The sequence below is a fragment of the Bufo gargarizans genome, chromosome 2 (assembly GCF_014858855.1).
Source record: "Bufo gargarizans isolate SCDJY-AF-19 chromosome 2, ASM1485885v1, whole genome shotgun sequence".
Taxonomy (NCBI): domain Eukaryota; kingdom Metazoa; phylum Chordata; class Amphibia; order Anura; family Bufonidae; genus Bufo; species Bufo gargarizans.
In genome coordinates, this window is record NC_058081.1 from 74,570,895 (window position 1) to 74,588,226 (window position 17,332).

Consider the following 17,332-nt stretch of genomic DNA (forward strand, 5'->3'; position numbering starts at 1 on the left):
GGTCCAAGGAAAGTCAGTCTAAGGGTACATTCACACGACTGTGCCGATTTTGTGGATCCACAAAACACAGATACCGGCCATGTGTGTTCTGCATTTTTGCGGAACGCGCATTGCCGAAAATGCCTATTTTTGTCTGTACAGTGTGCTGTCTGCATCTTTTGCGGCCCCATTGAAATGAAAGGGTCCGCACCCGTTCTGCAAAAATGTGTATAGCCTTAGGCACACAGCCATTGAAATTTGTGGTCCCCAATGCATGGGCACTGCTGTGACGGATCCAGACCAACTCAACTTGAACAGGTCTGTGATCCGTTCTTTTTTTTTTTTGCAGGGCGGAGGCACGGAGAGAAACCCCATGAAAGCACTCTGTAGTGCTTCCATGGGTTTCTGTGCCTCCGTTCCGCACCGCACCTTCCGGATTGCGGACCTCTATTTGTGGGCTGCAATACAGACATGGCCGGGCAACGGCCGAGTGCATGAGGCCTAATACTGATGGGACTGAGCTTTGCCTAGCCCATGTGACCAATAAATATCATGTCACCGGCCCAGGAAGAGGTCGCAGCCGCTTCAGACAGCTGACTGCTCAGTTTTATATAATAAGAAAGCACCACGTGTCTAACAAAAAAAAAAAAAAAAACACCCTGACTGAGAAACACAAAAAATTAAAATCACTTTCAAAATGCAGCATTCCAAAAGGTGAAAGCCTGCACTGGTTATGGAGGCCCAAAATAACCCCAGTCATGGAAGGGTTAGCACAGATCCTTCAGACGGAGAATAGAAACTGCAGAGGATGTGATTTATCTAAAAATATTATACGACAGGTACGCTGTAAGCAAGTCAGTTCCTGGCAGCTGTCACAAAGTCAATTATCTCTTCCCCATCGTCCCTTATCTCACATTGTTCACTACCCGGCCTTTTGTAAATATTACAATATCGCCCTCCTGTTTTAACCACCAGTGAGATCAAGGTTAACAGCTACAAGGGAAGGCTTAACCCTGGTTTCACACCTAAGCGTTTCTCAAACGCGCGTTTTTGCCGTGCATTTTTGTAATAGTAAACGCGCGTTTGACGCGCGTTTGGGTGATTGACAGCAGTGTTGTCCAAAGAGTCTATGGCCCAAACGCGCGTCAAACGCCCCAAAAAAATCTCCTGAACTTCAAACGCGCTGTAAAACGCGAAAATGTGAACCAGCCCCATAGGGAAGCATTGGTTTTCATGTGTTGCGCGTTTTACAGCGCGTAGGAACGCGCTGTAAAACGCTCAAGTGTGAACTTAGGGTTAAACTGCACAGCATTTCAGAGTCAGACCCTTTAGATTAAGATCACTCGAATAAGGAGTATTTTAGCCCAAGAAAAATAATTTACTGCACAAGTGACAACAACACGGAATCTGACACTAGTATCCCTTTAATAAGACAGACGGGATGGAACATATTGTACGGCACAGTCTAACCGCAGGAGTCCTAGTGGTTGCTATAGTTTACAGCACATCGCTGCTTCTCACAAGAACATGTTCACAGGAAGAATGCCAAAATCCAGGCCCCGAAGAGGCGCACAGCACAGTCACATATATTTAGAGAGTTCTCCTGTAGTTCCTACTATAATGGGCCACAATTATGGCTAGTATCCAAGTACAGCACAGATTTTTTTATTATAATATATATATATATATATTACACACACACAAAAACATCCAGATTAAAATCTGCATCAGCATGCCGTTGTTTCTCAGGCAGTATGTTAATGATTACAGGGGTGGTCTGGTTAGACACTGGGTGTTGCTACAAGAGGGCATAAAAGTGCTTCCCCAACGGCCCTATTAAACAAAATCCTTTCAGAGACCACTTTTGGGTAGTGTACCTCTTGGTGAGAGATCACTGACTGATAGGCACATTATTGGACTGAGGCTAGGGGGGGGGGGGGCGGATGAGAAGAGGCATGGGGGCTGATCTGAGGTCTGAATGGGGTCTCATTTATATTGGGGCTTTTATCTCAGGTCTTATTAACAATGGGGGGGGGGGGGGTCTGATTGGGGCTGTCAGCTGAGGTCTGATTAATATTAGGGGTCTGATTGATGGTCTGACCTTATTTTTTTTTCTTAATATCCTCCTCTAAAACCTAGGTGCGTCTTATAGGGCGAAAAGTACAGTAATCACTTACATAAATCATCATTACATACATTTTTTTTTAAAAAGGCTATGGGTTATTTTAGAGCATACAAGGCTTTACTTTTATATTGATGCCCTATCTGAAGGATAGGCCTTCAATGGTCCGAAATCCTACAACCTTGTTAATCAGTAACCAGCTCCATACATTACACAAAGAGCGGAGGGACAGTCCCCCCGTCCCCCCAACTATTATGGATGGGGGAATGTTAAGTTTACAAACATTTGCCAATCCTTCAAAGCCTGTACAAAGGAGGTGCGCGTGTGTCACATCTCACATTTTGTATTGGCCAAGAAACACAAAACTGCAGCTGTGACTACAAGGTCCAGCGCTTACACTTAGCTTTACCGCCTTTTCACTGGAAATTAAAGTGGTTCTCTGGGGCCTTGATTAAATCCTAGCATTGAGACAAGATGGGGAAGGAACAATACACCACTACTCACCACTCCTCTGAACAGGAAGACACAGAAGCAGATATGGCCGACACATCAGTGGAAGAGCCCGAGGCCACATACGCACAGCCCAGGTGGCAGAATCTGCAGCGTGATGGGGTGGTAAGCGGAGGCGAAATGATCTTCCTTCCACAGGTTGTCTGAATGCTGACATTTAGTCACCTTCCCAGAAAACCTCTTCAACTATTTTGTGGCAAGTGACACGCAGACATGTCACATTTTTAACATACACATATATAGACGTGTCCTCATAAATCTTGAATTAAAGAGGTTGCCTGGGATTAGAAAAGCAGGGTTGCTTTCTTTCAAAAACAGCGCCACATCTATCTGCTGGTTGTGTGTGGCATCGCAGCTCAGCCCTATTCACGTCAATAGAGCCAAGTTTTAATACCAGATACAACACATGGACTGGTGTGGTGCGGTTTTCAGAAGAAAATCCCTTTAAAACACCCTTTTACGACTGCACCAACACAGGGAGTAGGACTCTTACCTTTAGAAAGTTTGCCATAGTACTGACGTGATTGGCACAAGCCCCTTTTCTGGAATCATTCACCCCTTCCCCTGTCTGGAGGAGAAATAACATGTGACACAAGTGGGACAAGAGGCAATGGTAAGAAAAGCCCGATACCAGGTAACAATGTCCTTACCCAGTTAATAAGGACATATTTGGGGAGCCCAGAGTTGGGGTCTTGCACTCGGCAGAAGGCATACATGACTTTACCGCTGCTCAGCTCATCCACAAGTTCTTCCAGGCCTCCATCTGTGAGAAGAAGACAGAAGAGAGATGAATGGTGGAAAGTCCCAGACGGAGGAGGAGGAGGGTTATAATAGTGAGATGAAGCATAGATTTTCACAGTCCGAATACTCATAGCATGAGGTTACACCAGAGGCTAAGGCTACTTTCACACTTGCGGCAGAGTGATCCGGCAAGCAGTTCTGTCGCCGGAACTGCCTGCCGGATCCAGCAATCTGCATGCAAACGGACAGCATTTGTAGACGGATCCGGATGCGGATCCGTCTCACAAATACATTGCAAGAACGGATCAGTCTCTCCATTTGTCATACGGACAAACGGATCAGTTTCTATTTTTATTTTATTTTTAAATCCGGAAGGACGGATCCGGCATTGCGGTATTTTTAATGCCAGATCCGGGACTAATACATTTCAATGTAAATTAATGCCGGACCCGGTATTCCGGCAACTAATCCGGAATTTTGCATGCTGCGGTATTTCCTCCATCCAAAACGTTGTTCAGTAACTGAACTAAACACATCCTGAACGGATTTCTCTCCATTCAGAATGCATGGGGATGAAACTGATCAGTTCTTTTCCGGTATTGAGCCCCTAGGACGGAACTCAATGCCGGAAAAGAAAAACGCTAGTGTGAAAGTACCCTAAGACTTCTTTATACAAGAAGGTTTCCGACGTCTGGTCACAAGCCACACACCTCCGGTCCCTGCCAGTCTGATGTCGTTGCTGTTGCCTTCATACGTGAAGAGAGCCCTGAAATATAAAGATCCAATTACCGCCATGTAGTATACAAATCGTCTATGAGGTGTATAAATCAGCAGAGACAAAAGCGTCAGCAAAAGGGAGCAACTGCAGAACAGCAGTCTGTGCTGTAATAGCAGGACTATAACCCCCAACAAACCTAAACATAAGCTACCGATCCCAGTCCTATTATGCTGAAGTAATAATGAAAACGTAAGAACAGCAAACAGCATGTCATATTGGTATTTGACTTAAATGGGTTGAAATCCCACCAAATCAGCTAATATATCTGTGGGGTTAGCGGTGGGCGGTCATACACTTCCCGTCCCACTACTGTAGCATTACCTGGCCCCAGGTGTATGTGCACCTCTGCAACCAACGCATGAGACGTCCTGCTTGCGCACTAAGGCACTATATGGCGGCACAATCAGTGCAGGCTGCAAGGCAACGGTATGTGCGCCGACTTCTGCTTTCTCTCATACATGTCTAGGTGTAGAGTCGATTTAAGACAGCAGTGTGCAGGGCGGTGACATCACCCAGCAGTACGCCGCTAGTGTGTAATTATACGGGTGGGACGCCCGGCTTGGGGTTTGGTTCTGGGCCAGATTGAGGTTTACTGAGCATATCTTCTCCCGTAGGGGGGGGGGGGGGGAGATTTATCAAGACTGGCGCTTTCTGCTCCCGCCTCGATATCCCCTGCGTTACAGGAGGACACTCCTAATTTCTGATGAGGATCCGTTATATATTAGGGCGCACCCTCCCGTAGTCCGTGCGACAGCTCTGAGCTGCCGTAGATTTCTGTCTTCGCTTAAGGCAGAAAACCGACGTACACAAAGAATCGGGTCAGCGCCTGTCCACTGGACGGATTTATCAAAACTATAGGAAAGGAGGAAAACTGGCTTAGTTGCCCGTAGCAACCACTCAGATTCCACATTTCATTTTTCAGAGCTCCTTTGGAAAATGAAAGGTGGAATCTGATTGGTTGCAGTGAATAACTATGGGCGGGTTCACCTCACCGTTATGGATTCCGTTTTTGTTTTCAGTTAGAATGGAAAATAACGGAAACCTATAAGAGGCATTCCGCATAATGGAAACAGGACGGATCCGTTTTGCAGCCCATAGACTTCTATTATGACGGAATGAATAACGGAACGCCTCTAAAGGCATTCCGTTATACATTCCATCATAGAATTGCGCTATGGTCAGTGGTAACGGGATCCATAACGCAATTCACCTTTAACCAACAAACGAAGCGTGAACGAATTTCAAAATAGGAAATTCTCTAGTCTTCACATATTTCAGGCCTAGTGGTCAGTGTGAAAACTGCAGGACTTGAGGATTTTCTTTAAAGGGGTTCTGCACTTTCAATTAACTGATGATCTATCCTCTGGATAGATCATCAGCTTCTGATCGGCGGGGGTCCAACACCTGGGACCCCCGCCGATCAGCTGTTTGAGAAGGCAGCAGCGCCACGGCCTTCTCACTGTTTACCGCCAGGCCGCCCGCCCACTGACGTCACGACTTGTATCAACTACAGTGGGCGCGGCTAAGCTCCATTCAAGTGAACAGAGCTTAGCCGCGCCCACTCTAGTTGATACAAGTCGTGACGTCAGTGGGCGGGCGGCCCGGCGGTAAACAGTGAGAAGGCCGCGGCGCTGCAGGAGCGCCGCTGCCTTCTCAAACAGCTGATCGGCGGGGGTCCCGGGCGTCGGACCCCCGCCGATCAGAAGCTGATGATCTGTCCAGAGGATAGATCATCAGTTAATTGAAAGTGCAGAACCCCTTTAAAATATAGAGGCACGGAAAATGAAAAATAAATAATGAAATTATAATAAGTAATAAGAATAGGAAAAAATGTTTTTAACATAAAAACGTGACTTATACAATAGGTCATTTTCTGGTGACACACTCCCTTTAAAGCGCCGGCTCGGCGTCGCGCTCTTAGTCATGTTAAAGAGGAGATTTCTGTCATTTAAAGGAATGAATCAGAAAAGGTTATAAAGTACAATCCGCACTCATTGCCAGATTAACTCCTCACTTTAAACATCCCTTTAAGATGAAAGCTCCAGCTGATTAGACAACCTCAGCCTGAGTGCGTGGGAAATCTTACGTCTGCGCCGTTCAGTATTCAGCGCAGGCACAGTAAAGGAAGGACGCTCGCTGCCCGCCGACGTCCTTACTGCGCCTACGCTGAATACCGAACGGCGCGGCGCAGACATGAGGTTTACCATGCACTCCGGGCCCGCAGGAGGATGCGAACGCTGCCTGGCCCTGTCAATGAGGACTTGGGAGGGAGGTGACAGGAGGGAGAACAACACCCCCCCCCCCCCCCTTCCTGCCCCTAGAGGCTAATTTGCATATTATAAAAGTTCATTTTTTTTAATCATAGACGCACATGTCACATACCGATAATCCACCATAGACATCAGCAGGGTGGGTCCCCTACCTAGGACCCCTATAACAGGCTGGGGCCACAGGCCGACACTGGATCTAATGGCGCATAGTGACCGCGATTCAACAGTCACATAAAAAAAACAAAAAAAAGGAATCTGATTGGTTTTGAGTCGCACATCACACGTGACATTTACTACATTGATTTTAAAGGAGTTATCCGATATCTAAAATATCCCCCCCCCCCCCCCGTGACCTGGCCCCTCGTATGGATTATACTCCCCGGCACCCGCGTCGCTCCGGATCCCTGCACGGCCGCTGCTGCTCTATCTCCCCATCTCCCTCGCTCAGATCAAAACATATGTGCCCGCATTGCTGAAAAAAATTATCCTTTAACATATGCAAATGAGCTTCTAGGAGCAACGGGGGCGTCACCATTACACCTAGAGGCTCTGCTCTCTCTGCAACTGCCACGCCCCCTGCACTTCAATTGGCAGGACCAGGCAGTAAAAAATGATCACCCCTGGCTCTGCCAATTGAAGTACAGGGGGCGTGGCAGTTGCAGAGAGAGCAGAGCCTCTAGGAGTAATGGTAACGCCCCCGTTGCTCCTAGAGGCTCATTTGCCCATTTAAGTCAAAGGAGTAAAAATGGCACGCGACTCACAATCCGTCAGGTGTGGATTATGGGTGGCTGCGGCGTCTCAGGAGGTCGCGGTGTAGCCCCAGCCTTACACAGTCGCCCATTCATTTAAATGGGTGCCATGTATGACCCTAGGTGGTGACAACTTCTGACCTTCCATTCATTTTGGTTGCTACCTGCAAGTCAGAGCATGCTGGGGGTCGTAGTTCCTCCGCAGCTAGAGAGGTACAAGCCCCAGCTGGAGGGGGTGGGGATGCTGAGAGCAGTAGTTCACAGGCTGCAGTGCACACGCACACTCACCAGTCAGTCTTCGTCTTCCCGTCCACCACGTCCTTGTAGGCGGCCTGCAGAGCGGCTCCATTCTTGCTGAGGTTCACAGACATGATGTGCGAGGGGTTAGCGATGTCACTCCAGCCCGGTACTTCCTCCACCCTGCTCCGTGCGCCGCACTCTCCGCCGCTTCCTCCTTGTGCAGAAGAGCTCCTCCCCGCACAGCGCCACCTGCCGGCCGCACGGGGGACCGCCCTGCATGAGTCACCTTGCAGAAATGCTCGATGTTCCCTTTCCTGCAGCGTCTCCTCTATTGTTTCTGCATTTCCTACTTGTAGCTCAGCACTTTGTATGTCCTTAAAGGGGCAGTGCCTTCATGTGTGATATAGCCTTTAAAGGGGCAGTGCCTTCATGTGTGATATAGCCTTAACCCCTTAGTGACCACTAATACGTCTTTTTACGGGGTTTTAGCTAAACAGCTGGCTTTAATCAATCATTACATGTACCCAAAATGGTGCATTAAAAACTAGAACTTGTCCTAAAAATATAAGACCTCATACAAGTACATTGCGGAAAAAAAAAACTTATAGCTCTTAGAATGCGATAAAAATAAATAAATGTGTGTGGTCACTAAAAGGGCATGTGTAATATATCCTTAAAGGGGCAGTCACTTCCTGTGTAATATGTCCTTAAAGAGGCATCTCCTGTCAGTGGAAAACAGACCAAACACAGATGCCGTCCGCATTGTGTCAGTGATTTTTCACTGACCCATAGACTATAGTGGGCGTGCTTGCCCGCATCACGGACAGAAGTAGTGCATGTCTCCGTGATTTTTTTCACTGTCAGAGTAAGGCTACATGCACACGAGCGTGCCGTTTTTGCGGTCCGCAAACTGGATCCGCAAAAAACAAAAGCCACCCGTGTGCCTTCTGCAATTTACGGAACGGGCGGCCCATTGTAGACATGCCTATTCTTGTCCGCAAAACAGACAAGAATAGGACATGCTATTTTTTGCGGGGCCTCGGAACGGAGCAACGGATGCAGACAGCACACGGATGCAGACAGCACAAAAACGGTTGTGTGCATGAGGCCTGAGGCTACATTCACACGACCGTATGTGTTTTGCGGTCTGCAAAACACGGATCCACAAAAAAAAACGGATGACGTTACGTATGGCATCATTTTCTTTGCGGATCCATTGTAATAATGATTATCCTTGTCCGCAAACTAGAAAAAATAGGACATGCACTATTTTTTGTGGGGCAACGGAACAGACATACTGATCATGGCGTGCTGTCCACGTTTTTTTTTGCGTACCCATTGAAATGAATGGGTCCGCATCCTATCCGCAAAAAAAAACAACTAAACGGACACGGAAACAAACAAAGTTTGTGTGCATGTAGCCTTAGGCTACATGCACACGACCGTATGTGTTTTACGATCCGCAAAAAAAACGGATGACATCCGTTTTGGCGGATACATTGTAACAATGCCTAAAACGGACAAGAATAGGACATATTCCATTTTTTTTGCGGGGCTACGGAATGGACATACGGATGCAGACAGCACACGGTGTGCTGTCAGCATTTTTTGCGAACCCATTGAAATGAATGGGTCCGCATCCTATCCGCAAAAAAATCCGGAACGGACACAGAAACAAACAAGGTTCGTGTGCATGTAGCCTAAAGAAGAGGAAGTTAATGGAGGTGAGGGGCTTATCCACAATGTAGCTGCTGTGTTAGCTCCCTGGCCCTGATCAAGCTAAGGGAGTATGGAGAACAGTATCACAGCAGCACAGCACAGACCAGGGAGTCTGGGTATGGAGAACAGTATTACAGCTGCACAGCACAGATCAGGGAGTCTACATCTGGGTATGGAGAACAGTATTACAGCTGCACAGCACAGATCAGGCCAGGCATCGACCGTAGGGCAGCTGCATGCGGATTGCGGACCTATTCACTTGAATGGGGTCCGCGATCTGCATCCGACAGTCAGCACCGCAAATAGTAGCGCATGCACTTCTTTTTTGTGGTGCGGAGGCACAGATAGTGCTTCTGTGGGGTTCCGTGCCTCCGTTCTGCACCAACCTTCCGAATTGTGGACCCAGCCGGTGCTGGGGCTGGGCCTGGGCGGGGCTGTGCTCTGTTCACTTGAATGTAGTTTAGCCCCGCCCAGGTCAGTTGATACTAGTCATGACATCACTGGGCCAGCGGTAAACTGTGAGATTGAAATACCAAGTCATTGAACGTGTACATTTACCACGGAGAGGGGGGATCTGAATCCCAAGCAGTAGCACCCGCCCGCCACCTGCGCCCCACCCCATACTTGTGATCCATCTGAGATCATCTCCTTGACTCCTTCTGTTGCCAGCCGGATGTGCTGCAAGTGCGAGCATGAGTTTGTTCAGTCACTTTGGCACACAGCTACGAGACCCTGGTGTATTTAAATCTTATTTAGCCTGTCTTTCAGAAAAGTTTCTCCTGGGATTCGAACTCACGACATTTCACATGCATGAAAGCTGTATTGCCAGTAACTTAAAAAATAAAATAAAAAAAATAAAAAAATATATATAAGACTTCTACTGTAGGTAACTTTGATACCTAGTGTACATCCATACACATGACAGTTGCCCCAACACACCCAGCTCTGCTACATCCATACACAGTGTACTCGGGCAGCTGTCATGTGTATGGATGTACACTAGGTATCAAAGTTATCTACAGTAGAAGTCTTATTTTAATTTTTTTAAGGAACTGGCTATACAGCTCTCATAGCTGTGTGGGTAAATGTCTTGCCTCTGATGTGAAAGGTCGTGAGTTTGAATCCCAGGAGAAACTTTTCTGAAAGTGTTTTTTTTTTTTTTTTTTAAATACTGGACTGTTACTTTTCTGCCACGGGGGAGGGGGGGCTATTGGCGCCATGATACTATAAAAGGGGCGGGTAAAAGGGTGTGGTCAAGGGGCGGCAAAATTAGCTTTTGCCTAGGGTGGCAAAAATCCTTGCACCAGCCCTGCATGGATACTTTCAAATTAGATGTGGAATTACAAAAGTTTTTTCGTAAGATCAGATTGAAAATCCATTTTTCTCAGAAAGATTCCCCCGGTATTATGAAGGATATGAGTTTGGATGGGGGTGGGGGTTGTTTGAGGTTGACTGACCTGGATTTGCGGGTCAAGAGCCGCTTTACCCCCTTCCCAAAAAGCTATCATCCCATCGAGACATTTGTTCATCTTGTCACTAAAGAAATACAACAGAAGTTGGACATAATAAAGAGGGGTGATGTTTCGATTATGCAAAATATTACCACAGAAGAAAGGAGAGCTGTGTGCGCGATTTGATGGGGGTTAAGTCCCTTATCGTGAAAACCGCCGATAAAGGCGGATCGATTGTCATCATGGATAAGGTTCAATATTTACAAAAAGTTTACCGCCAACTGTCCGACACTGACACCTATAGGAAATTGGATCACAACCCAGTTTTTCGAATTAAGGAAAAAATCATGGGGTTGGTGACCGAATATAAGGCTCAGGGAATCATCGACGAGAAATTGAGGGAATTTTTGGTCAATCACTCACCGGTGACACCTGTGTTCTACACAGTGCCAAAGGTGCATAAAACCTTGATAAACCCACCAGGCCGACCCATTGTGGCTTCGATCTATTCAGTGCTATCACCTTTGGCAATAGTGTTGGAAAAGGCGTTCACTCCATTAGTTAAGAATACCCGTTCTTTTCTTTTGGATACGTCTCACTTTTTGCAGGTGATTAGAGGTTTGGAGGATATACCTGAGGATAGTTGGTTGGTAACCATTGACGTAGTGAGCTTATATACGTCAATTGAACATCAAAAAGTTATAGTGGCAATTACATCTGCATTAGAACCGTCATTTTTCTGCTGAACAACAGCGATTTTTTCTCGATTTGTTGAATTTAGTTCTTTATGAGAACTATTTTCTTTTTGGAGATCATTTATACGGGCAGCAGCGTGGGACGGCGATGGGTGCGAATGTGGCCCTGCCCTACGCAAATATTTATATGTCGTAGTTTGAACAGTGCTTTGTATATCCGAATTAATATTTTAAAAAATTCGCACTAGTATGGAAAAGGTTTATCGACAACATTTTTTGCGTGTGGGCGGGGCCGGGCCTCCTCCAGCTGTTTGAATATCTGAATGGGGTCTGGGAGGAATTAAAATTCACCATTACATATGATCAGGCATTTTCTAGATGTCACAATACTCAAGCAGGAAGGGGGAATTTTATGCACTGACTTATATCGAAAAAATACGGACAGGAATAGTATCCTGCATTATCGCAGTGCACATCCTCCTTCTCTTAAAAAATCGATTCCAAAATCGCAATATATGAGAGTGAATAAGATTGTGACAGATTCGAAAAAATGCAGGATGTGAGGGTGAACGAGATGACGTCCCGATTCCTGGAGAGAGGTTATCCTCGTGATATTTTATCCACGACAATAAGTGCTAGTGGGGTGCGAGCTCCATCAAGAGATAACAGTAAGCGCATAGCGCTTATACATAAATATCATCCACTGAATCACCAACTGGACAATGTGGTGCGCAAACACTGGCATATTTTGGAGAAGGCGTACCCCACTATAGTGGAATTTAAAAACCCACCACTTAGATGTAATAGACGCAATCCCAGTTTGAGAGATGATCTCGTTCGCTCAGATATTGGCACTATGGAGAAGGCCCTATTACAGAGTACACTCACCAATCAGAAGGGAGGCACTTTCCCTTGTCTCCAATGTATGCAATGCAGCAATGTGCAGAAAGGTCAGTATTTTAAATTTCAACATCCACAGACAGGAAAATCCTATAAAATCAAGGGCTATTATACATGCGAAACAACAAATGTGGTATATTTAATCAAGTGCCCTTGCGGCATGCTGTATAAAGGGGAGACAATGCAGAAAGTAAAGGATCGGATCAGCAAACACAAATCGACAATCAGGAACAAGAATCTTTTATTCCCTGTCCCGTCACATTTCCATAATCACAATCATTCCATATCACAATTGAAATATCAAGTTATTGCGCGCGTACATTTACCACGGAGAGGGGGGATCTGAAGAAGTTGTTACTCAAAAGGGATTCATTCTGGATTCACACCCTTGACACTTTACATCCCAAGGGTCTTAATAGGGATTATGAAGTGATGTGTTTTAAATTAGATTTTTTATATGTTTCCTTGCAGACTACTACGACATGATGGGAGGAGACTCTTGCTATAAATATTTATAAGGGCACCTGTTCATCGTAGTATTCGCAAGGGTGTTACAAATGTGTTGATACTAATTGTGATGTGATGTCATTTCCTGTTGGAATTGATTGGCAGGGTCATGTGACTAAGCCTATAAATATCTGATATCTTCAGTTGCTAAACATGCAGTTGAGGAAGGCTGGACGGGCCGAAACGCGTCCTGTGTATGGATCAATAAAGCATTGAAAAAAATCGATACATCTGCTGGGATTTATTCAGATTTTATAGTGGGAGCGATCCCTTCCCGTGTAAGCGAATTTACAAGGTGGTGAGTTGTCTTTCTTCTATAGTAAACTGTGAGAAGGCCGTGGCGCTCCTGGAGTGCTGCTGCCTTCTCAAACAGCTGATCGGCGGGGGTCCCGGGTGTTGAACCCCCGCCAATCAGAAGCTGATGATCTATCCTGAGGATAGATCATCAGTTTAAACGAACTGCAGAACCCCTTTATGGATAGGTCATTAGTTATAGAAACCTGGGTAACCCCTTCAACACAGAGAAGGAGGCTGCATCACATACTTCTGTCTTCCCCCAAGGATCTAGGTTTTGTGGCAAACCAGTCCACAGTGTGGCTGTCACCCTGCGGCTAAGCCACACCCACCCATGGCAACCAATGGCTGCGTCAATTTGCTGCAAACTCATGCAGCTATTGGTTGCGGTCACGGAAGGTGTACAGGTAACAAGACAATGCAAAATGAATGTATGACTCACTGGATCTAAAACTAAGGAACAAAAGGGAGACCCCTGCATAAGACCTGGCACTCTCCCTGACTGCTCAGCCTATGCGAAAATCCCAATGGTAGATGATCGCATATCCTCGTACCTCGACTGTATAACACCTGAACACCCTACAATAGTGAGGGGACACGACCACCGGCTCCCTACACTAGACACGGAGGGAGTCAGGGTCACCTGGGATCCAGCAAACAGGAAATCACAAAAGAATGTAACACTTATCTTGTAGAAGACTGGGAAATAGGATCAGCATGCACACACACTCCAGGAAGTTGTATAAGCCGCACACTAATGCATTATGGGGAGGAATTTAAAGGCATGCAATCAGTCCAACTACATGACAGCTGAGAGAGGCTAACGAGATGAAGAACTGAAAACCAAAACAAAGAATAGCTCAAGGAGGAGGTTCTGAAAGGCATCTGTCAGAGCTTCTCAGATGTCTGGTTGTGACAGTATCCCTCCCTCTACGAGTGGACTCCGGACACTCAGACCCCACCTTCTCAGGATGGGACCTATGGAAAGCCCTGATGAGACGAGTGGCCTTAATGTCCGTCACTGGGACCCACATCCTCTCCTCAAGACCATAACCTTCCCAATGAACGAGGTACTGGAGAGAACCGCGGACAACACGAGAATCCACAATCCTGGAGACCTGAAATTCAAGATTCCCATCAACCATAATCGGAGGAGGAGGCAAAGGCGAGGGTACAATGGGTTGAACATAAGGTTTTAATAAGGACTTATGAAAAACATTATGGATCTTCCAAGTCTGAGGAAGATCAAGACGGTAGGCAACAGGATTGATGACAGACAGGATTTTGTAAGGCCCAAAAAAACTTAGGACCCAACTTCCAGGAAGGAACCTTCAATTTGATATTCTTGGAAGACAACCACACCAGATCACCAACATTCAGGTCTGGACCAGGCACACGTCTCTTATCTGCCACACGCTTATATCTCTCATTCATGCTCTTTAGATTATCCTGAATCTTTTGCCAAATAGATGACAAAGACGAGGAGAATCTGTCCTCATCAGGTAAACCAGAAGACCCCTCTCCCGAGAAAGTCCCAAACTGCGGATGAAACCCATATGCACCAAAAAATTGTGACTTATCAGAGGACTCCTGACGACGGTTATTTAAAGCAAACTCAGCAAGAGACAAAAAAGAACACAAATCCTCCTGATTCTCCGCCACAAAACAGCGCAGATATGTCTCCAGATTCTGATTGACGCGCTCTGTCTGGCCATTCGACTGCGGGTGGAAAGATGAAGAGAAAGACAACCGAACCCCCAAGTGAGAACAGAAAGCCTTCCAGAATCTGGAAACAAACTGTGTGCCGCTATCAGAGACTATGTCTGAAGGAATACCATGCAATTTGACAGTGTGATCAATAAATGCATGCGCCAGCGTCTTAGCATTGGGCAAACCAGGAAAAGGGATGAAATGCACCATTTTGCTAAAACGGTCCACCACCACCAGAATCACAGTCTTCCCCGAGGAACGAGGCAGGTCCGTTATGAAGTCCATGGACAGATGTGTCCAAGGACGGGAAGGAATGGGTAAGGGAAGGAGAGGACCTGATGGCCGTGAATGAGGGACTTTGGCACGAGCGCAAGTCTCGCAGGCTGACACAAAACCCTCAACCGACTTACGAAACGCAGGCCACCAGAATCTCCGAGCGATGAGATCCACTGTGGCTCTTGCCCCCGGGTGCCCAGCAAGGACCGTATCATGGTGTTCCTTAAAAATCTTGTGTCTTAAAGCGAGAGGCACAAACAACCTCCCAGGAGGACAAAGATCAGGAGCCTCTGACTGGGCTGCCTGCACCTCTGCCTCCAATTCAGGAAAAAGAGCAGAGACCACCACACCTTCAGCCAAAATGGGACCCGGGTCTTCAAAATTCCCACCTCCCGGAAAACAACGTGACAGGGCATCTGCCTTCACATTCCTAACCCCAGGGCGGAACGTGACAACAAAATTAAACCTTGAAAAGAACAAAGACCATCTGGCCTGTCTCGGGTTCAGACGCTTGGCTGACTCTAAGTAGGCCAGATTTTTATGGTCAGTAAACACGATAATAGGGTGTCTGGCTCCCTCTAGCCAATGGCGCCATTCCTCAAAAGCCAACTTGATGACCAACAACTCCATATCTCCCACATCGTAATTTCTCTCTGCGGAGGAGAGTTTCTTCGAGAAAAAGGCACACAGTCGCCATTTGGCAGGAGAGGAACCCTGAGACAAGACCGCACCCACCCCCACCTCAGAAGCATCAACCTCAACTATGAAGGGTAGAGAAATATCAGGTTGTACCAAGATGGGAGTGGAAGCAAAACTCTCCTTGATATTAGAAAAGGCCTTACGCGCCTCTACCGACCAGGAAGAAAAATCTACCCCCTTTCTGGTCATATCAGTGAGTGGTTAACAACAGAGGAATAATTCAAAATAAACTTCCTGTAATAATTGGCAAAGCCCAAAAAACACATCAGCGCCTTCTGATTCTCAGGAAGCTCCCACTGAAGCACAGCGCGGACCTTCTCGGGGTCCATGCGAAAACTAGAAGCGGAGAGAAGAAACCCCAGACATTGAATTTCTGGAACCGCAAACACACATTTTTCCAGTTTCGCGTATAATTTATTCTCCCGCAGGATGAGCAAGACCTGACGTAAATGTTCCTTATGAGTTTTGAAATCAGGAGAAAAAATCAAAATGTCATCCAAATACACTAATACAAATTTTCCCATTAAATGATAAAAAATGCTGTTCACGAAATGCTGAAAAACGGCTGGGGCATTCATCAAACCAAAAGGCATAACCAAATTCTCAAAATGGCCCTCAGGGGTATTGAAGGCCGTCTTCTATTCGTCTCCTTCTCTGACCCTGACCTGGCAGGTAGGACAAAACGGGAACTACAAGCAAACGGAAAACCTTCAATTTCCGCCTCAACCCTGCCAATAGTAACAGATGGAACATTTTTAAAAGATTTTTCCCTTTTTGTTTCTTTATTACTCCCAGAAAACTGCCTGAATCTCCTAGAGGGACAAACATTTGCCAAATGATTTATACCTCCACAACAAAAACAAACCTTCCCATGCGGGCTGAATCTTCTATTGTCAGAGGCAATCAACCCCAGCTGCATGGGCTCCTGCTCAGAAGGGGCTGACAGCGACTGAGACCCCTGCGCACAGAATGAGACCGCTGCACTGTCCTGGGACTGAGTATGACAGGAAGGAGAGATCTCTCCTCTCTCTCTAAGACGCCTGTCAATACGAACGGCCTGAGACATAGCAGAGTCCAAGGAGATAGGCCTCTCATGAAAGGCAAATGCATCTTTCAATCCCTCTGAAAGACCATGGCAAAATTGACTTCGGAGTGCAGCATCATTCCAACCAGTATCAGCTGCCCATCTCCGAAATTCTGAGCAATATATCTCTGCGGATTGTTTACCCTGGCATAACAGACGTGGTCTAGACTCAGCCAGAGCAATACGATCCGGATCATCATATATCTGACCCAGGGCTAAAAAGAATTCATCCACTGAACGGAGGGGCCGTGCCCCTACTGGCAGCGAAAGGGCCCACGACTGAGCGTTACCCCTGAGCAGCGATATAATGATCCCCACCCTCCGTTCCTCATCACCAGAGGAATGGGGAAGAAGGCGAAAATGGAGTTTGCAAGCCTCTCTGAAACGCACAAAATTCTCACTATCCCCGGAGAATGTATTCGGGAGCGAGATCTTAGGCTCAGAACAAACTCCATGAACGCAAGCTTAACCGGTCACTAGAAACTGAGAAAGAGTCTTACGGAGATCAGCTACCTCCAATGAAAGACCCTGAAAGCGTTCAGTCAAAAGTGAAACCGGATCCATGCTTGATTCGGTTTAGGCGGCTTATAATGTCACGGAAGGTGTAC

The 17,332-nt window shown here is 46.6% G+C and overlaps 1 protein-coding gene across 2 annotated transcripts in view; it reads right to left on the reverse strand.

Annotated features, from left to right (window-relative positions):
• DBNL (drebrin like) overlaps positions 1-7,659 on the reverse strand; it is a 31,866-nt gene extending 24,207 nt beyond the window's left edge. The window contains exons 1-4 of one of the 2 annotated variants that reach the window (XM_044279190.1): positions 7,438-7,655; positions 4,063-4,118; positions 3,262-3,374; positions 3,105-3,179 (exon numbers count right to left, since the gene is read on the reverse strand). In XM_044279190.1, the coding sequence (XP_044135125.1) occupies positions 3,105-3,179; positions 3,262-3,374; positions 4,063-4,118; positions 7,438-7,520 (327 nt within the window). In that variant the 5' untranslated portion in view covers positions 7,521-7,655. Of the gene's footprint in view, positions 1-3,104; positions 3,180-3,261; positions 3,375-4,062; positions 4,119-7,437 lie in introns of both variants that reach the window. The other variant, XM_044279191.1, reaches the window with a different exon arrangement.
• Between the last annotated feature and the right edge of the window lie 9,673 nt (positions 7,660-17,332).